Source organism: Sinocyclocheilus grahami, unplaced genomic scaffold (genome assembly GCF_001515645.1).
Source record: "Sinocyclocheilus grahami isolate Dianchi unplaced genomic scaffold, SAMN03320097.WGS_v1.1 scaffold1016.1, whole genome shotgun sequence".
NCBI lineage: Eukaryota > Metazoa > Chordata > Actinopteri > Cypriniformes > Cyprinidae > Sinocyclocheilus > Sinocyclocheilus grahami.
In genome coordinates, this window is record NW_015506195.1 from 99,674 (window position 1) to 122,030 (window position 22,357).

Below are 22,357 nucleotides of genomic sequence, written 5' to 3' on the forward strand. Positions count from 1 at the left end.
TTAGGCTGGTCTTTTTTAACATTCACTTATAGTGTCTTCTTACATAAATGTCATAAAATTCAACATTTAAAAAAAGCTAAACTTCTAAACATTGAGTGTTTGATAATGTCTAAATATACAATGCAAAACATAAAATAAATAAGCTATTATGACCGGTAAAACTCTTTACAGCAAATAGAGTAGAGCTAAATCTATGTAGGCTATATTTATTAAACAGCCATACGGGCATCTAGTGGTTAAACCATGGCATTACATAGGAATATTATTTTTCTGTCCACCAAACGTCTCTAATTTGCCTCTTTGCACTGGATTTGAAAAAAGTTTTCTCTATTTTAACCCAAAATACTACGCTAATTGTAATATAAATAATAAGCGTATTAGAAAAAAAAATATTGTTGTCTCTTCATCACTCCCCAGAATAAAATGCGATTGTAATACCAGTAGTATTATAGTCAATGTGGTTATCAATACACAATCAATGCACATGATGTGTTAATAATCACTAGAAATTGCTGCAAATATAGTGAAACTGCTGTCTATCCTACTTAAACCCATTCAAACAGATTGACAGCGCGGAGTTGTTTGGAACTATTGAGAGCTCCATGAACCATGACCATGCAAGATCAAAGCGTGTAGCAACTCGGTTTCTCAACGGCTCTGCCTAATACAACCTACTGTATAACTGACTAGCAAGTAGCAAATCATAGTTATAGCTGTGATGTCACTAAAGCTTACTGGTTATTTAAAAAATGCAATCCCTTTAATGGCATCTAGTGGTTAAACCATGGCATTACATAGGAATTTTATTTTTCTGTCCACCAAACGTCTCTAATTTGCCTCTTTGCACTGGATTTGAAAAAAGTTTTCTCTATTTTAACCCGAAATACTACGCTAATTGTAATATAAATAATAAGCGTATTAGAAAAAAAAATTTGTTGTCTCTTCATCACTCCCCAGAATAAAATGCGATTGTAATACCAGTAGTATTATAGTCAGCGTGGTTATCAATACACAATCAATGCACATGATGTGTTAATAATCACTAGAAATTGCTGCAAATATAGTGAAACTGCTGTCTATCCTACTTAAACCCATTCAAACAGATTGACAGCGCGGAGTTGTTTGGAACTATTGAGAGCTCCATGAACCATGACCATGCAAGATCAAAGCGTGTAGCAACTCGGTTTCTCAACGGCTCTGCCTAATACAACCTACTGTATAACTGACTAGCAAGTAGCAAATCATAGTTATAGCTGTGATGTCACTAAAGCTTACTGGTTATTTAAAAAATGCAATCCCTTTAATATGTCACACACAAACCTCGTGTTGTAACAGAAAATACACTACTGTTCAAAAGATTGGGGTCAGTAAGATTTTTTCATGTTTTGTCATTCATGTTGTCTCTTCTCACCAAGGCTGCATTTATTTGATTAAAAATACAGTGACAATACAGTAGTATTGTTAAACAGCCTCATCTTCAGTCTCACATGATTCCAACATGCTGATTTGGTACTCAATATATTATCAATGTTGAAAACAGTTGTGCTGCTTAAAATTTTTGTAGAAACCGTGATACATTTTTCAGGGTTCATTTAAGAACAGAAAGTTGAAAAGAACAACATTTATTTGAAATAGAAACAACATTAAATGTGTTTACTGCCACTTTTAATCAATTAAATGGTGAATAACAGTATTAATTTATTTAACAAAAAATACCAAACTTTTCAACGGTAGTGTCAACACACAAAAGAATGTGCTCGTCGAGCGATTTCATGGAGTCTTTAAAACATACAGAGACAACTACTTATTAAAAAATGAAAAACATAAAAAGGCTAAATCTATGCTGAGTCAACAATGAATCAGCAAACTGGTCAAACATTAGTAAAACAATTCTTGTGATCTGTGGGACTAATGCATTTAAATATGTAAAAATGTAAAGATAAGATGTAAATATGATTAATAAAATTTTAAGAGGAAAATACAAATATTTGGTATTCTTCAGTTATCTTTGAGAATAACACAACAAAAATTCTAAACCAAAAAAATCACAAAAGGCAAAAGTATTTTAACAAATTATATTTTTGAAAAGTGGAAAGAAAAAAAAAATCCACAAAAAATTACATAAACCTGAAGAAGAAAAAAAGAGAAACAAAAAAATATCTCAATAGCTTAAAAGGAAAAAGGAAGGTAAAAAAATAACTGCACCAAACTGGCACCTATATTACCATTATCCGGGGATGAAAACAGCCTACTTGCGCTGGAGACCGTCTTGCCAATGTCAGCTAAGGAGCGAAGATTGGACTTCTTGGTCTGGTGCCGATGCTTCCTCAGCAAGGTGTACATGACCTTATCTTTCAGGTCAGCTTTCAAGAGACCATTCTCAATCTGACTGTCAGTGATCATTTCTGAAAGAGAGAGACACAGTGAATGGCAAACAGAGAGAGGGAGACAGCGAGAAAACAAAATTGGCATAAAACCAAAAAAATCACAAAAGGCAAAAGTATTTTAACAAATTATATTTTTGAAAAGTGGAAAGAAAAAAAAAATCCACAAAAAATTAAAAGAAAAAAAGAGAAACAAAAAAATATCTCAATAGCTTAAAAGGAAAAAGGAAGGTAAAAAATAACTGCACCAAACTGGCACCTATATTACCATTATCCGGGGATGAAAACAGCCTACTTGCGCTGGAGACCGTCTTGCCAATGTCAGCTAAGGAGCGAAGATTGGACTTCTTGGTCTGGTGCCGATGCTTCCTCAGCAAGGTGTACATGACCTTATCTTTCAGGTCAGCTTTCAAGAGACCATTCTCAATCTGACTGTCAGTGATCATTTCTGAAAGAGAGAGACACAGTGAATGGCAAACAGAGAGAGGGAGACAGCGAGAAAACAAAATTGGCATTAGAAGAGACCTGCCTCATGGTTATTTCACTTCTATAGATTTTGAGAAGCTCATTACATCCCTTCACAACTGAGCAATCGTTTTATTTAAATACCAAGTTTACATATTGCTGTTCATCAAACTTTTAACTAGAAATTGAACTCTCCAAAGGAACTTGAAGTGAGTGTCAGTGAAGCGACACATTGCCTTCTATTATTAGCCTTCAGAAGTGGACATCTAATGAGGCAGTGGCTTGTGCATAAGATTGTCTGGTGGTTCCTGTAAACGGCTATTTTTATAAAAGAGGGTCAAACACACGAGGCCTGGGCCCTCGGGCCCTTTTTGTGAATGGTTTGGCCCTTAATGGCTGATCCTTCAAATCATTTTTAGCTCAAAAGGCGCTCTATGAGGTTGACCGAGCTAAACTCAGCCAAACTTAAGATTTGCTTTAAAATGGTAATTTGACTTGACAAATCATGCTCCGAGTAAGAGATATGGATAGGGGATTCAAGAATGTGAATTAACGAATTTCACTTGATTGGTGGCAGTGGTTACAATCTCTAACCTGCCATCTTAAATCCAGACAGCTGCAGTAAATGACTAATTTTTTTCCAATCAATCCTCCTTCCTAAAAGGAAGCCATTACAAATAATCACCAGAATCACATACTTTGCTAACAGTGCACTAGAGTTGTTTAATGGCCACACAATTTTCAACTTGATCTTCCTCACACTCTGAATTCTGTATAAAAGAAATGGCCATCCTGAATGGATGCAACCACCCGTGCATCTGAGCCCAGAGTTACAGCGAGGGTTGAGAGAGGAGTGTATTAAACAGAGCTATGAATACATCCTGACATGTGAGCATTTGGAAACCAAATGAATAGATGGGCTGTGCTGTCCGAGACCATGCATGCATATCAAACGTGCTATCTCTCAGTCCTTACAGAACATTTGGAAAAGCTTTTTCTCTGAGTCTAATCTCAAGTATTATCTTTATGATATTTATTTTGCCCTTTGTCCACCGACAGGGTTTCAATGCTGGTGCCCTACATTAAACCATTCTGCATGCTTCCACTACAGAAATGGCAGCTCCATGACAGAAAAATGGCTCCTAAAACCAGCTTGTACAAAACAATTACTGATGCAAAATTTACACTGCATAAAGCTAGATTGTTTCATCCATTTGACAAACATTGTGTATATTCATATGTACACTCTAAAAAATGCTGGGTTGTTTCAACCCAATGTTGGGTCAAATATGGACTAACCCAACTGTTGGGTTAAATTTTGGTTACATTTTTAAATTCACTTTTTAACCCAACAGTTGGGTTAGTCCATATTTGACCCAACATTGGGTTGAAACAACCCAGCATTTTTTAGAGTGTACAGTTTGTAAAACTGTACAGCAACACTTTGTCATTATCCAACTAATAAAAAATAATACTCACAAATATTATATCAATGTCATGTTGGACATTCATTATTTTTTAACAAATTCACTAGAATTGAATATATGCTTTAATGTCATGTCCCCCCTCCCCCTCTTTTCCCCCCTCTTGTGATATGGCATTATGGCCAAATCAAAGGTCACCACTGGCCAACTTTGGCCCACCTAGTTTGGGCATCTCTGCTTTAGATGTTAAAATATGTAACTCGTATTTCCAGCCCCTTTATAATATGTATGATTTGTAGGGATGCACCGATAACGATACTGGTATCGGTATCGGGCCCGATACTGCACTACTGTACTCGTACTCGTAAAAATGCCCGATACCAAAAGCCCATACCACACAACGTGCCTGTGTCCAGAAAAAGAATCACCGACAACAGAAAGTAGAATGGAGTTATTAGAGATTAAGAATGTCTATGAAGTACATGTAAGTAACTAATTAATATAATGTTCAATATTCACGCCTGTATAGCGGATGTGCACGAGCTGATAAGCAGAGCGCGCTGAGTGGAATTGAGCGCGCAGCGGCACAGATGTGTGAGCTTGTCGAGTGAATATCTCACAGACATTACTGGCAAGTTTGTAGTTCAGTCGGATATGTCAAAAGCAAGTAAGTAAAACAATGCACAAGTTACTTAAGTTATTTGACGGTAAGGAGAGCAAGAGAGAGAGTCAGAGAGCGAGCAATTCTGTTGCATGATCTTGATTGCTGTTCGCTCCATTAGCGCATGCATTTGGATTAAAACTAAATAGAAAATATAAAGCAAACAAAAATTATAGGGGCATTCACTATAAACAACATTTATTTTAAACATCAAGCATACACGACTTTATAGCAAAAGTGAAACTAGCAGACTGTGTGAAATGCGCTATCGCAGCGGCACAGATGTGCGAGCTTGTCGAGTGAATATCTCACAGACATCACTGGCAAGTTTGTAGTTCAGTCGGATATGTCAAAAGCAAGTAAGTAAAACAATGCACAAGTTACTTAAGTTATTTGACGGTAAGGAGAGCAAGAGAGAGAGTCAGAGAGCGAGCAATTCTGTTGCATGATCTTGATTGCTGTTCGCTCCATTAGCGCATGCATTTGGATTAAAACTAAATCGAAAATATAAAGCAAACAAAAATTATAGGGGCATTCACTATAAACAACATTTATTTTAAACATCAAGCATACACGACTTTATAGCAAAAGTGAAACTAGCAGACTGTGTGAAATGCGCTAGGATATAAGTGTCTCTCTCATTCTGCACCAATACAAACGTGTTTAGCTTGCTTTAAAGGCCAAAGTATATTTAGTTTTTTACTCGTATGCGAGGGTCCGAGTACAGCGCGCGTGACACAAAATAGTATGCACGTACTCGTATAATGTATAATGAGTGGTTTCCTGCATTATTTTAGGAAAACGTTTTGTGATTACAATATTGAGCTGCTCTAATGCACCATTAAATTGAACAGTGAAAGTAACAAAAGCTTTTACAATACAATTTAACAGGTAAATTAATTGTGGAAATAACTGAAGGAAATATCTGTTTGCTAAATGAAGCCATCTAACATGATTCATATTATTATTATTTTGTTTCTGTACCCAATATTTAAAAAAAATTACAAATGCTGTGAAAATATAGGTATCGGTATCGACGAGTACCAAAAATGAATGCATTGGTTTCGGACTTGTTCTGAAAAAAGTGGTATCGATTCATCCCTAATTATTTGATTGCTATATATTTTATTTTATTGAAATTAGTAGCTTGAATCACAAAATGTTTATGATAAAGAAATGAAAATAAATCCATCTGTAAATTATATAAATATTAAAGGGATACTCCACCCCAAAATTAAAATGTAGTCATTAATCACTTACCCCATATCGTTCCAAACCCGTAAAAGCTTTGTTCATCTTCAGAACACAATTTAAGATATTTTGGATGAAAATCGGGAGGCTTGTGACTGTCACATTGACTGCCAAGTAAAATACACTGTCAAGGTCCAGAAAAGTATGAAAAGCATCATCTGAATAGTCCATCTGCCATCAGTAGTTCAATCTGAATTTTATGAAGTGACGAGAATACTTTTTGTACGCTAAGAAAACAAAAATAACAACTTTATTCAACAATTCGTCTCCTCTGTGTCTCTCCGCATCACCGTAGCGCCATTTTGGAGAATAACCACTGAACGCAAGCAGCGTACGCTCTTCTGTCTCAGCCGCGCCACACGGATGCGCTGTTTTCGTTCAAATCAAAGCGTAAATACACGTAGAAAACGTATCCTTGTGTCACGACTGACAAAGAATAGCGTACACTGCTTGCGTTCAGTGGATATTCTCCAAAATGGCGAGTATCCCTTTAAGTAAACGTTAAATAAAATAATCGTTAAAGACTGAATAACAAAGACTGCAACATGCTGTTTATTTTACAGAACAGTTATCTCATCGTTTGTCTCTGAAGCCAGTGTAAACGTGGGCCACTGAGTTCATAGATCCCCTGCTAAAGGTAGTAGAGCATCGTTTAATAAGACAGAAAGTACCCTGCATTAAAGCCCAAAATGGCTACAGAAGAAACACTTACCAACGACCCCTGGCAGAGTGTTTGCCTCTAGGTCCAGCATGATGGTGCCCTTCTCTATACACGTCCTAAGCTCAAAGAGACTATGTAAGGACAAAGTGGCCACATGCGGTTTACTCCACCGCTCCCCACCTTTTTCCACCTTCTCTTCGAACTTGATCCACCTTCGAAGAAGAAACCACAGTTGAAGGTACTGAAGTTGAAATTAAGTCTCATGTGAACAGTTCTATATGAAAGTGCAACTGCAAGTCAATTGAACATTGATTTAAAAATGATTTGGTGATTAAAAATGATTTCAAGAAACATTTCTTATTATCACAGCTGAAAATGGTTGTGCTTCTTAATATTTTTGTAGAAACTGAGATAGAGTTTTTCAGAATTATTTTTTAGGATTAAAAATTCAAAAGAACAACATTAATTTTAAATATATATATATTTTTTGTAACAATGAAAATGTATTTCACTGTCACTTTTGATCAATTTCATGCGTCTTTGCTGAATAATAGTATTCATTTTTTCAAGGAAAAATCTTACTGACCCCAAACCTTTGAACGGTAGTGTATCTTTGTAAATCCACTATATATATTCTTAAATCTACAGTATCAGAGACAAATACCAGTCCCAGACATCAAATAGCACTCATGTTTAATTCTAATTTTCCCCCTTGTATAACTTTATTAAAATTAATGACCCTGCTTGAAAGGCTTAAATATGTAATCCTTAATCCAAAAATACACAAACAGTCTGTAATCTCATCTCTAAAACAATCTCTCAAATAAAATCTTGACTGAAAATGAAAAGATCAACAGTAATCATTCTGGTACTTATTCGTAGTAATCTGTTAAATGCCCGCTGTGGCATGTGATAATGCTTGTTGATAGGGGACCACCTGGAGTGCCACTCAACTTTACATGAAACTGCCCCTCTCATTGAATGATCGAATCCTTTCAAGAGCAGCACAGCTCCATAATTAATGTGTGTTGCATGCAAGACTCGACTTTCATCAGAGACCAAACTGTCAGCACAAATTAACTCAAAATCACAGGGATTTAAAGCAGCAGTTTTTGTTAAACGATCGGATGTGCTGTTAATGGATATTAAGCCAACTGGAAACATATATATATATATTTTCTTCACACCTTTCCCTAAAGATTAATCAGGTCGGAATCAACACTGTCAAGTGTTTAAAATGTCTTCGTATACTGGCACCAAGCAGTCATTGGCAATGAGCCAGTACACTTGAATCTTCTTTTGATGAATTGTATGGTGCCTGTATAACAAGTCTGAAAGAGTAATTTAAAAAAGTCTTTATAGAAAACAGAACATAAGTGTCCTGTTTTTCTCCTTTTCTCTGAAAATACACTACCATTCAAAAGTTTGGAGTTGGTACAATTGTTAAATGCTTTTGAAAGAAGTCTCTTATGTTCTCCAATGCTGAATTTATTTTACCAAACATGAAATAAAATATATAAATATAAATATATATATATGTGTGTGTGTATGTATGTATGTGTATATATATATATATATATATATATATATATATATATATATATATATATATATATTTTAAGTGTAATTTAAATTTTAAATATTAAATTTGATCTACACTACTGTTCAGAATTTTAGTGGTATATATACATATATATATTTAAATAAGTTAACTTATAATTCCTAAAAACTTTAATAAACTTTAAGAGCTCTGTTTGCAAATTTAAAACAAGACTGTCGGGTCTCCTTTTGAGCCTCACTAGAGACTCAGCCAAGCCATGGCATTCTTACTGTACCTGGCAGTTTCCTTCCACTCCATCTCCTGGCCATCAACAGACAGTAGCTCGTCCAGCTCTGTGAAGAGCTGAGGGGGCGCAGGACTGTCATCGTCCTCTCCCAGGATGAATCGGATGCGCTCAGCAGCAGGTGAGACTGCAACAGGAAAAATACTGCGAGTCAGAGGCGAAGGTACAGTCCTGCATATTTCCGGCTTGCAATCATCACTTATGCCATTAGGCCTGATCTCCAGCTCTGGTGGAGGAGGAATCTTGACCGCAGACAGGTCTGAATCTGGGTCCACATCCTGATGGGAATCAGACTCCATCATCTCCTCTTCTCCAGCCTCACTCTTCTCCACATTATTGTTCTCAGACGTGTTCTCCGGGTTGCTATCTGTTGCATTCATCCTAAAACCCTGTTACAAAACACTTTTGAACTTTGAACACGATCAAAGCTGATGAGGATGGCTGAGAGAGGGAGGGAGGTCAAAGACACGAGACCCCACGCAGCACTCAGACCGTCATTAGAGCTCTCCGTGTCGTCTGCTATCCTGTACACCCCACTCTAACACAGTGACACCTAGGGAGTTAAAAAGAGGGTCCCCACTTGTCAACCCAGAGCAACAGTCCGCCCATCGGCTGCTCTGGCTGTACCCCCTCGCCATTGGCCCTCCGAATTTGGCACCCTTCCCTGAGCCCCTCATTAACAATTAGGAAATGTTTCACAAACTGTTCATTCTTCAAAAGAGGGCATCGCTTTCCTTCTCGCTTGTTTTCCAATTTGAATATTTATTCATTCTTGTGGAAAAAAGTAAACAGTAAAGTTTAATCTAAATAACTCTTCACTCATCTTACTAACTTGAGTCCCGCATTAAAGGTTCATCATCAAAACTGGCAAAATCTGACAGTGAAAATTAAAGTGTTATCTTATATGAAATGAGTTATTTCTACCTGACCTAAACTATACAATTTACTTATATTCAAGTTGATTCAGTCATTAGTTAAGTTTATTTAATTTGCATCATTTAATCAACCAAAATAGAACAGATTGGGACATTTTTGAATTTTTCAAAAAAGAATTGTTTAAGGTGAAAGGTCATGGTGATTATTCTTCACTACCTTTCACTGTTCAGTAAATGTTCAGCAATAACTGGTATAAGTGGCATATGTGAATAAACTGTTGCATAGGCATTTCATATATTGTAATGTAAAAATAGACAGGTTGTCCTCTGATTCAACTTCCATTGCTGATGTCACTGACTTTAGTTGACATCTTCTAATGTTGATAACATCAACATTAGCATCATGGATACAATGCTGTTGGAGTAAATAAGTATTTAGATTGTACAGCTCTGCACTGAACAAATCTGATTTCTGACAAAACCTCCAGACAGAATTACTATCCACAAAGCACTTGTGTTTCGTTGAAAAGATAATTACACTACAGAATCTGATTGTAAAGTGCTGCACATTACACTAGCTTTCCAAAGCCAGTGTTTTCCTCAACTTTTACTACTGATATGGTAAAAGGCAGGTCAAAGATCTTATGTTTAGTGATAACCTAAAACTATACTAGCTGTAAAAAAAAATCAGTAATTCCAAAATGTACATAATACCAATTACAAGACCATATTGCACACCATTACACGTTTACAATTCAAAACATTTAAACTGAGGCTATAAAAATCTGGATAGTCTTGCCTTGATAGTCTGCCATGAGTTCATGTTAACTTTGGAGAAGAATTCTTAAAAAAAAAAAAACACTTTAAAAAGAACAAATTTAATACACTTTTATTTTACAATAAATGCTATAGTGCTAATCCTTGTGTTCATTAATTCATGTTAATGCGTTTCCGTTCAAAAGTACGATTTTTTTAAAGAAATTAATACTTTTATACAGCAAGGAGGCTTTAAAGGAATAGTTTACCCAACAATGAAAATTCTGTCATCAATTATTCACCCAATAAGGTGAATTCTCAACCAAACAGTTGCTGGTCCCCATTGACTTCCATGGTATTTTTCTTCAACATTGATAATAATAATAACTGTTTTTTGAACACTGTTTTTACTGTAATTTTTATTTCTGATCAATTTAATGCAGTCTTGGTGAGCATAAGAGATTTCTTACTGACTTAATAAACTTTTGAATGGTAGTGTACATATACTGATATATCAAGACGGAAGAATTTTAATACATGATGTCCATTTAAATAATAGTTTAAAAATTAAACTTTAAAGTTCAAAGTATACATTCGTAGATTTTTTTTTTTAAATGATCAGACCAGGAATGACCAGGAAGTGACTAGGCAGTTCTGTTTTATCTCATTTGGACCAGTTCATTGTCCCAACTCTCTTCTACAAAGTCTACACACACAGTGACCCTGCGATGCATACAGACAACTCTGCTGAGGATACCATGAACTAAGCCTCAGTGGGCACTCGCTTCATGCTGTTGCTAAGCAGGCCCAGGACAGAAGAAACAAGCGAGGGACGGAGGGAGAGAAAGAAGCATGGGTGAGTTTAGTATGGGAGAGAGTGCAAAGGACAGATAGAAATGAAAATCGCATCGTTCAAACAAGTTTCAAAGCTGTGGGCTCTCTAGCCAAGAGCTACGACCCACACAAAGGGGACTTTGTCCATGCACCAGGGGCTTATGGGAAAAGCGAGGGGGGAGTATGCTCAGTGTCCAAAAAGGGACTTAGCTGAGCTGCCACTTCATGCTGGAGAGTCCCAGTCTCACTAGCAACACTGTGCAACATCCCACATGCAAAGAGCAGTATCCCAAACACATTCCTCTTACTGTATCTGAGAGCAAGTATTCAATGACATTCTTGCGCCATGCACAGATCAGAAAAACAATAATTCTCAATGCTCATGGGTTTGCGAATTGTGGTGTTGAGGCAGTACAAGCTTCCCACGTCTGTCTGTAGTAGAATGAATGGCCTTTGGAACATTACAAGACCTGTATGCTTGCAGACATAAATTAATTGGTAGGCTTGGCAGTTCAAAGTGAATCTTTCTGAATGCACAATATTTACATCAGAAGTCATGCTCTCTTAATCTTTTGCTGATGGTGACTGTGCTTTTCAGGAATTTAACAAAGTTAAATTGGAAATGAAGAAGCCTACATGAAGGCATAAAGTACAACCAACAGCAGTAGATTTGATAGTGCAGGGTTTTCCAACTGGGGTTTTGTGAGTTGATGAAAAGCTAATAAACGAAATGGAATGGAACATTATAATAAACAAATGAGGTTGCACAATTAATTGAAATAAAACTGAAATGGCTATATATGTTATCAAATCATGATTATGAAATCAAGGGTTGTGTTTTTATTAGGTACATAGTCAGTTGTCCTGCATGTTTCAGAGTGAAGAGCACTGTGTTCATTTACTCGCGCACAGCTTATAATAATGTGCAGTTCATTTCATAGTAAATGCTGCTTCTCACAAACTCCATCTCTGCAAGTGCTGTGAGTTTAACATGCATTTAGGAATGCATTTGGGAACTTGAAATCTCAGGGGGTACTTCAAGTAGATGTGTTTGTTCTAATGCCCGGTTCAGACTACGTGATTTTAGACTGATTTTTCCCCGATTTGCTTGATGTAGGGTGCTGTGGGGATTCGTAAAAACATAGTGGACGACAACCGATTCCGCATCTGCGATGCTTCACGACATCACGACAGAAAGACTAGCATGTTTAATTTTTTTTTCCGTCGTCCATGACGAGTTCGGTCACATTGGTGACATTGACCAATAGCAGCACAGAAGCTCTTTCATACACCGGTTTCAAACATGGCAAAACGAAAGAGAGATGATGGTGCTACTAGGTGGAATAATGAGATGGAGGAAAGGTTCGTGGAGCTGTGGCAACAGTACTCCTGCATGTATGATGTGTCATCGAGGGACTACCACGACAGAACACAGAAAGAAAAATGCTGGCGAACTATAGCGGAAGCGCTTCAGCAATGTTTACACTATTGTTTTCGGAAGTCAGTCACTAGTTCCGCCTTCTCGATGACATCACGCATGTCATTAAAAACGGCACGCGATGAATGGTCGGGAAGCAACGTGTAGTCTGACATGTTTCTTGTCCAGGACACGACAAGATTTTAGGAGTCAAAATCATGTAATCTGACACAGTGACTATTGTGACTGACAAAAATATCATATAGTCTGAACCCGGCATATGAGGTTTGGCTGACAAAAAAAGTTTGGGAACCCTTGTGAGATAGAGAGGTTACCAATGCTGGTTTCTTCATATATGGTTGCTAGGGTGTTCTTTGTGTTTCTAGTGTTTCTTTCACCCCCAAGTGACACAAGTTTGTATAATATTCTGATATTAAATGAGGGTGAATGGGTAAAGGGTTTGTATGTATATGACCAATAGTAATCTTCGTTTTAGCAATCCATATCAAACAATCATATGCATGTAACATTTTCACAAAGTTTTTAGACTTACGAATAATTGCATGCAACATTTTTATGAATATTTATCAAATATTTAACATTACAATTGTACACATCAGAGGTTTTTACGCAAGCAGGTTTACACTTCACTAGTTTACTGGCACAAAAAGTGTGTATTACTGTCTTTTGTATTTCGTCCTAGCAACAGATGCTTGGCAGAAACACATGACTTGCCACATATCAAGACACAAAGAGGATTTCAAGTCAGCTTCCGACTGGGATGCACACTCGCTTTGTGGTCCAAACAGTAGGGTCAAGGTAAGTAAAAAATAAATAAATACATAAATATCAAGGTTAAAAAGATATCTGATCGAAGCAAGCACTTGGTAACACTTAAACTAGCAATAAAAAAACATTAATAGCGTATATAGTTTATATAATAGTTCTCAAGCAAAAACATGGGATTTGTGCCTCTAATGCTAATTTTTGGGACGTTTCTTCACTGTGTCCATGGCATATCTGTAATAGGGGCTATAATCAAGTTAACTATTATCAAGTTCATTAATACTATAAAGAGTTATGATAGTTTCAAAGCTTTGCTTTACATTCACAATAAATATTTAATTTGGAGAAGATTTTAGACCAACTTGAAGGGTCAAGTGCTATGTTTCCTCCAGCTTTTGTGTTCAGAAGAAACCGTAAGCCTGTGAGAACAAATGTAGGCCACCACTGCTGTGTTTCACATCTGTCCAGCAGTGAGAAACACAACAGTGATTAAACACATTTGAGGCGTCACATGCCTGTGATGAGTGGCTCTTGTCTTTTGTTTGAGGCACAAAAGAGTTTTATTCAGAAAATCTATTGTTCTTTCACTTGACTGCCTCCCCTGCCATCTCCTACTGACTTCCTGACAGTAACTGATACCCAACTCCACCAGAGTACAACTACCACTGTCTTCACACCGACTTTCCCACTTCATGGAAAACGTCCACATCCTAATGATTCTTACAACAGCTGCTAATATAAGCTTAATAAAAGCACAAATGGCTAATTATCTGCCTGAGTTTTCATTTTCTTATTCAGATATAATTTTTCTTACCTTATCAGTTACACACGTTACATCAGATAAAACATTTTGTTATTAGTTATGTGATTATGCAGCTGTCAGCGCCTGAGTCCTGAGTTATGTCTGGTCCCCTTTTATCATCAGGAGGTGTTTTGATTGGGCCACTGAACACTCTGTGACTCCCGTACGTGCCTGTCACGCCACATACCTCTAGAGACTTTTACCGTAAAGTTTTTCATGTTTGCCTCTTAATTTTAGCACAAAAAACACTTAAAATTCACAAAACTATTTTTGCTGATCTCCACAGATACAATTCAAATTTGGTGCAATCACTCTTTTGTTATCTTAAAATTAATTTCAACTCTTGATCCTCCTCAGACGTCAGGATTAGAGTAGTCAACAAAGAGCCAATAATTAATTTGGGTTTGACTAACAACTGATGTTTTGAGAGGGATTCCATAATGGTAGCCCTGAGAGACTAATAAAGAATGGAAAAGTCTGTCACCAAAGCACTACAAACATGCCCCTATGTTTCTTTCCTTTACGAAAACGTGAATAATTTACTGTATTAAATAGATAGTACTGGCCCTGGGTGCTAATTGGTCAATACAATGTTCCACATTTTATATGTGCTAAATTTAATATATAGCAACAGTCATGATGCAGAATACCCATATTTTTTTTATTTACACTACCGTTCAAAAGTTGTTTTTGAAAGAATCTCTTTTGCTCACCAAGCCTGCATTTATTTGATAAAAAATAAAAGCATTAATACTGTAAAATATTCATGCTGTCCGAGATAGACAGCTTTCTGTATGCGCGCTTCGGTGTACACCGCATCAAGTCCTTTTCCACTGCTTATTGCGCCTAATAATTTTATTAACCATCATGCACATCCAGAATTCTCTATTTTAACACATCTAGCGCGTCCCACTCTTTATTTTCTCTTTCATGCTTGCACTTTATCACTCTTAGGTGTATTTAACTTTTAAGTAGTATTTGCTACAAGGATATATTTGCATACAGCAAAATAACTGATATAGCAAAATCTCTAACGATAGACACTTCATACAGTGGTAGCGTTATATACCATCATACCGCCCAGCCCTAATACACAGTATTGGTCTATTTGTATTCACACATATCCTAGTCTGATCTGGTCACTTCCTGGTCATTGGGAATAGCATGTGGGTGGACATGTGGTTAGCTATAAGCACTTTTAATCCCAGACATCCCCGAATGCACAGTCAGAGGAAGCAGAATGTCCAGACACTCTCTGCAACTACTGCCCAATACACTCATACACAAAGCAGACAAACATACACACACTAGGAAGTGACAATCCTGCATAAATAAATAAATTAATAAACAGTGTTTCAACATCCATGTGCAGACCTGGATTATATAATATAACCATCATCATGGCAAGGAGAGCATAATTTTGTTCACCTCCGATATTAAATAACTAGTCAAGAAAATATAGACTTATTATAGCTGGCGATCACATATGGGGGCTGGACTTAGGAAGAAGGTTAGATTAACTAATTATAACCTGCACTGGAGGGAGAGAATAACTGTAGTTGAGAGGATTACAGTGCAATGCCCTCCTGCGTCTGGGTTTAAGAGATCTCCTGAGGGACATCCTACTCAGCAGAGGGTCTGACTGGCTCCCATTGATGAAGTTTAAAAACAAGAACCATAGACAGAGAACAACACACAACACAGAGGAGAGTTTCCCACCTATATTTAGACACATGAAAATGAACCACAGTGCTCAATAGGAGGCACAAAGGCATGTTTTTGATGGAGGCACAAAGGAATAAGACAAGGAGGTTTCTTCATCAGTAAATACACCAGAGGGTGACGGCAGCTCAAGAGACTCTGACTTCAGAGCACTCCCAGCAGGCACACAACGTCATAAGACATGGATATTTGGTTAAATTTTGGTAGCGACGTCGGGTGACCAAAATACAATGTAAATTCAACGTCTAATTTGTCAATATGAAATTGACGTCCAATACCGACGTCAGCTGACGTTGATATTTTGTTGTTTTTAGGTTGTGTAACCAAAATCCAATGTTAAGTCAATGTCAAACCCGATTTTTAATTTCAACCAAAATGCAACGTCTGTCTGACATCATGTCCAACGTCAACCTGATGTTACATAGACGTCCGGTGCCTGCTGGGCTGAAGCAGAATTAGCAGAATTCTCCTAAAAACAAGGACAGTATAAACTGATAGAAATTTCTGGCATTATTTAATCATTCTCATGCAATTCTAAATCTGTATCACACTCTTTTTGATGCAATTACAATAAATGGAGGCCTAGAGCTTTCTAGCTTCACAAATGACCAAAAAAGTTGTCCTTATTACTGGTTAGATACATTCCAGGTACTTTCAAGTAATTTTAGGAGTTTTAGATTTGAGAGATGAACATGTAATTTTTATTGACAGATAATCTTCCCCTATGGTGAGTTGTTAACCACTGCAACCAGATCAGTCAGTGAGTTGAACTCAAAAACCCAATCAGTCCATTTCATAAACAAATTCATCAAGACCAGTTTTTGTGAATCGACAGTTCATTGAAAAGATGTGACTCCAAAGAACGATATGTACTGTATAGAAGTCATTCTTTGCTACTTCACCCATGAGCTCTCAAGTCATATGGACAACTATTACACTGCTTTTTCTTCCAGTTTTGGATATTGACAGCCCCAGTGCTCACTTAGTTTTATTATACTGAAAAAGAAAGTTCACAAAATTCACCTTTTGTATTCCACATAATAAGTCATGGAGTTTTGGAATGACAAATAATCACTGAATTTACATACTTGAATAGGTGACCTATTCCTTTAAGAAGCTGGGATATGAGCACATTTAGAACATTTCCTGCTGGCAATTTATTTTTTACTTCATGCTGTTCCCATTTAAAGCAGATTTACTGTGTTATTTGCTGCAGCCTATAAAGAGGAAGATTGATACTAACAAACATGCATCCGGATAAGGGATAACAATCAGGAAGTAATCCATCTACAGACAAAGGTCAGCATTCACGCTGCTCAGGGTCGAAAGGCAAGGAGCCAGGACATTGCTACATGTGCGCCTGCCCTAATCGTCTGCATTACTATATCAATTTCTATCAGAAAATCCCTTTCATGGGAAAAGCAGACACTGACACATTATACAGCAATATATATAGACTGGAGAAGAGCCATTTTCAAAACATATATATAATATACACATGTAAACATTAGGAGTGCAGGGTTTTTGAGGCCGATCACCAATCGCCGATCACAGAAAGCAGTATCTGCCGATAACGATCACCGATACCGATCATTTTAAAGCCTTCTTTTTATCATTTATACCTATTTATAGTGTTACTCCAATCAGGATTTTTAGACATTTATTCCCCTCTTAGGTTACTCTTGTGAGAGGGGAAGCAGCACGGACTGTGCTTTCACACAGGAGTCCGCTACTGATCCGTGGCTGTTTACCACAAACACAACATTTATCCATTATTTTGATTTCAAATCCAAACATTGTCACTGGAAATGCTTTTTCACCATTGCAATTCTTTTTTTACACAGTACAGTAATACAATCGTTCACAGATATGTTTAAACACAATAAATATAAGCAACACATTATTCAATGCTTTTTAATTTTGCATTTACTTAGATTTATATATTAAGTTGCTCAAGCAAGTGGCATAACATTTAAACTACTTTTCTTATGTTATCACAAACTTACCATTGATAGAAATAGTCAGATCTACTGCCTTTTCTTTTGCATTGAAATCTTTATTACAAGCAATCCTGCAGTTCATAAAGAACTTTGGTTTCCTACCTCCACGAGTGCCATCTATTTTTTGCCTTGTTTATCTAAAAGTGCTCTTTCCCTTTAAACCTAGCCAAAAAAAACATGTGTTGACTGTGAAACTTTAAGACTTTAATAATATGCATTTATGGTGTAATTACTACATTTTCGTGTCAATCCATGTTCATATTACATTAATTCTTCGCTTGCAGCGCAGCAATAGACTCGGTGCGGAAACGATCTCGGCACTGCTGCAGACGCACCGTTACTGGAACGCACTGTTGGGTGCAGTGTGAACGCTTTAATTCGTTAACATAAGCACGGAAAAAATATGCACCACATATGCACTGCAAACAGAGTAATGTGAACCTGGCATTATGTTTTCGCTGCGAGTGTGCATGAGCGCACGGTCTCCAGGAGAGCGCGCGAGCACTGAATGGTTAAACACTGGTAAGTATTTAAAAGTAATGCAATTTATAAACTTTAGTGACGATGTGACACTACCTCGATTGTGCAAGTGACAATTCCTGTGTAAACTGTGCAGCTCGCTTATAGACAGATGCGATGTGTGGTGATTTGAAGCCATTTGTGTATTTTGAGAGAGAAAGAGAGAGAGCGCACGCGGTGATTCACTCACGTTGTTTGTGAAATTACATCTCACACAAAGTTTTCAAATTACTTTATAAGTTATTTAATAAAGAAATATAAAGGTGAGTACCTCACCTTCAGCATTATAATTATTTCACCCGTGCCAGACAGAGACTGAGATGTGCCGCTGCATGTCGTGCCAAACCTCTCACGGCAGCGTCATCAGCTTGAGTTCGTTTTTTTTGTGATCGGCCTTTTTAGAGACCGCCGATCAATCATCCCAACGTGATTACTGGCCGATAGTGATCAATCGGAGCACCCCTAGTAAAAATGGTCAGATTCATTACAAATGTATCAAAGCTTACTCTCCATTTTAGATCTCTACATAAATGTAAAACTAAAAATAAAACTTAAGCAGGAAGTCCAGCCCCAAACTCACACCATTAGTTGAGCCAGATGTTGACTTGTCAGACTGATCTACAAATGGCTTTGTGTGCTTAAACTACAATAAGAGAAAGCATTTCAAAAATGACACACCTCACCTTTAAGGATAATGTTGCGTCACAGAATTATTTGAAAATGTCATGCGTTTATGTATTCCTACTAAAACGGTAACACTTAAGGTTACATTTGACATTAGTCAATTACATTATCACATGAACTAACAATAAAAAAATTCTTATTACGTATACTTAATACGTATTTATTAATGTTAATGTTAACTAATGGGACCATACTATAAAGTGTATTGTAAACCATGTTTTTTGATGAAGGACATTCAGAGGATGAATTGTAATCTCAGAAATGGTAGATCAAGTGAGCTTTGGGTCCACATCACTGTCAAGTTCTGGATTCTGCTTGGTTGCACTTGAGTTTCCATTAGGAGCTGAATAAATTTAAGTTCGTTTTTTTTGTGATCGGCCTTTTTAGAGACCGCCGATCAATCATCCCAACGTTATTAATGTTAATGTTAACTAATGGGACCATACTATAAAGTGTATTGTAAACCATGTTTTTTGATGAAGGACATTCAGAGGATGAATTGTAATCTCAGAAATGGTAGATCAAGTGAGCTTTGGGTCCACATCACTGTCAAGTTCTGGATTCTGCTTGGTTGCACTTGAGTTTCCATTAGGAGCTGAATAAATTTAAGGTCAATAACCAGGTTCATGCGGAGTCAGCGCAGTAAACTGCACTAAAACCTCAGCAGATTAAAAAATTTATAAGAATAAACTGTCAAAACTGTGTCATTATTTACTCCACCACATATCGTTCCAAATCCCTATGCTGTTATGTCTGCAGTGGCACACAGAAAAAATTTAAACAAAGTGTCTCTCAAATCAAACACACCATCAAACATCATTACTGCCCTACAAAAGCAAAAGACCTTAACTCACTAGAGAAAAATTACTTTTTAAAGATTTGTATTTGTCCAGACAAATTAATTATAGGTAGGACACTGGAAATCTGGCAGTTAGATGTTTTAGTAATGAATATTATCTACATAAAAAATGTTGAGCTCAAACTTGATTTTTACTCCTATTTTGAAGTTACTGTACTCTGCCTTTGCATTGTCAGCAAAAAGTGAGAAGTCACGGCAAGGCAAAAGGTAGTAACGGCCATATTATATACAATATTTGGTTGCTGATCACCATTAAAATCTAGTGATCGCGGGCTGTCTCATATGCTATAACATACAGTAATGTGAATGTATAAAAAAAAATTTTTGATTGTAACAACCAGACAAAAAGTTAAAGGGGTCCTATTATGCTCTTTTACAAAGTCTTGATTTTGTTTTGGGGGTGTACTAGAACAGGCTCTCATACTAGGTTGTTCAAAAAACACATTATTTTTCACATATTTTAAATTTTTACAACACTTCTCTCCCCAGTCTGGCATGAATACCACCTTCAATACCACGACTGAGGTGCCCTTGAGCAAGGCACCGAACCCCCAACTGCTCCCCGGGCGCCGCAGCAAAAAATGGCTGTCCACTGCTCCGGGTATGTGTTCACAGTGTGTGTGTGTTCAGTGCTGTGTTTGTGCACTTTGGATGGGATAAATGCAGAGCACTAATTTCGAGTATGGGTCACCATACTTGGCCACATATCATGTCACTCCTTCACACTTCTCTGAATGGCTCGAATAGCTCCTGTATCAAATGAAGGACCGCCTTCTGAAATACGAAATGTGCTGTGATTGGTTAGCTGGGCTAGTGTGTGTTGTGATTATACCTATTTATACCTATTTATAGTATAGTTACACCGTAATTTAAACGCGGCAGACTTTAATGGACAGTAAAACAAAGGCAGAATACCGTATAACTCCAGGCCGGCACAGTAACTTCATACAATCCACAAGCACTGCTAAACAAAGGCACCATAGCCTTTGTTGAGTACCATAACTCAATTTGAGCGTTCCAAAACAAAGTCAAAGCACGGTAACTGGTGTTATACGGTGTTCTGCCTTGGTTTCTCCTGGGCTTTTCGAAGTTCCTGTTAAGATAACCCATTATTTTCTTGAAAAACAACAAAATTGACTCAAGATACTTATCCACATGATAAAGGTCTTGAATGTCTCAAAAATATCAATAACTAATTTTCGACCAAATACGAAGTTACGGCCTTTTGCCTTTGCACGGCAGATTAGTTCTCAAGTGTCTTGTAACCAGAAATCATGACGTCAAACCTGTAGACTATAGGTGCCATATTTAATTTAAGACCTGCAGTGGAGGTGAAGGCAAATCTAAAATATGGCGTATAAATCATACACTCTAAAAAATGCTGGGCTGTTTCAACCCAATGTTGGGCCAAATATGGACTAACCCAACTGTTGGGTTAAAAAGCTAATTTAAAAATGTAACCAAAATTTAACCCAACAGTTGGGTTAGGTGATTGGTTAGCTGGGCTAGTGTGTGTTGTGATTATACCTATTTATACCTATTTATAGTATAGTTACACCGTAATTTAAACGCGGCAGACTTTAATGGACAGTAAAACAAAGGCAGAATACCGTATAACTCCAGGCCGGCACAGTAACTTCATACAATCCACAAGCACTGCTAAACAAAGGCACCATAGCCTTTGTTGAGTACCATAACTCAATTTGAGCGTTCCAAAACAAAGTCAAAGCACGGTAACTGGTGTTATACGGTGTTCTGCCTTGGTTTCTCCTGGGCTTTTCGAAGTTCCTGTTAAGATAACCCATTATTTTCTTGAAAAACAACAAAATTGACTCAAGATACTTATCCACATGATAAAGGTCTTGAATGTCTCAAAAATATCAATAACTAATTTTCGACCAAATACGAAGTTACGGCCTTTTGCCTTTGCACGGCAGATTAGTTCTCAAGTGTCTTGTAACCAGAAATCATGACGTCAAACCTGTAGACTATAGGTGCCATATTTAATTTAAGACCTGCAGTGGAGGTGAAGGCAAATCTAAAATATGGCGTATAAATCATACACTCTAAAAAATGCTGGGCTGTTTCAACCCAATGTTGGGCCAAATATGGACTAACCCAACTGTTGGGTTAAAAAGCTAATTTAAAAATGTAACCAAAATTTAACCCAACAGTTGGGTTAGTCCATATTTGACCCAACATTGGGTTGAAACAACCCAGCATTGTTTAGAGTGTATGTACTACTTTTATTTGTACTTTTTGGAGCTTGACAAGCCTGTTTTCACTATAAACAGACCTAGTGTGGAAAAACTGTTTGAAAGAAAAAATAACAGCAGTATAAATGATGACAGGATTTTCTTTATTTTGGCAAACAATTAATTTAAACCTACATTTCTTGACTTTGACTTCTGAA

At 37.0% G+C, this 22,357-nt stretch overlaps 1 protein-coding gene across 1 annotated transcript in view; it reads right to left on the bottom strand.

Moving 5' to 3' along the window:
• Positions 1 to 22,357, bottom strand: part of LOC107565672 (electrogenic sodium bicarbonate cotransporter 1-like) — a 66,087-nt gene that overhangs the window by 33,894 nt on the left and 9,836 nt on the right. Inside the window, exons 3-6 of the mRNA XM_016250932.1 lie at positions 8,682 to 8,817; positions 6,898 to 7,058; positions 2,633 to 2,832; positions 2,226 to 2,427 (exon numbers count right to left, since the gene is read on the bottom strand). Coding sequence (XP_016106418.1) covers positions 2,226 to 2,427; positions 2,633 to 2,832; positions 6,898 to 7,058; positions 8,682 to 8,817 — 699 coding nt within the window. The remainder of the gene's footprint in view (positions 1 to 2,225; positions 2,428 to 2,632; positions 2,833 to 6,897; positions 7,059 to 8,681; positions 8,818 to 22,357) is intronic.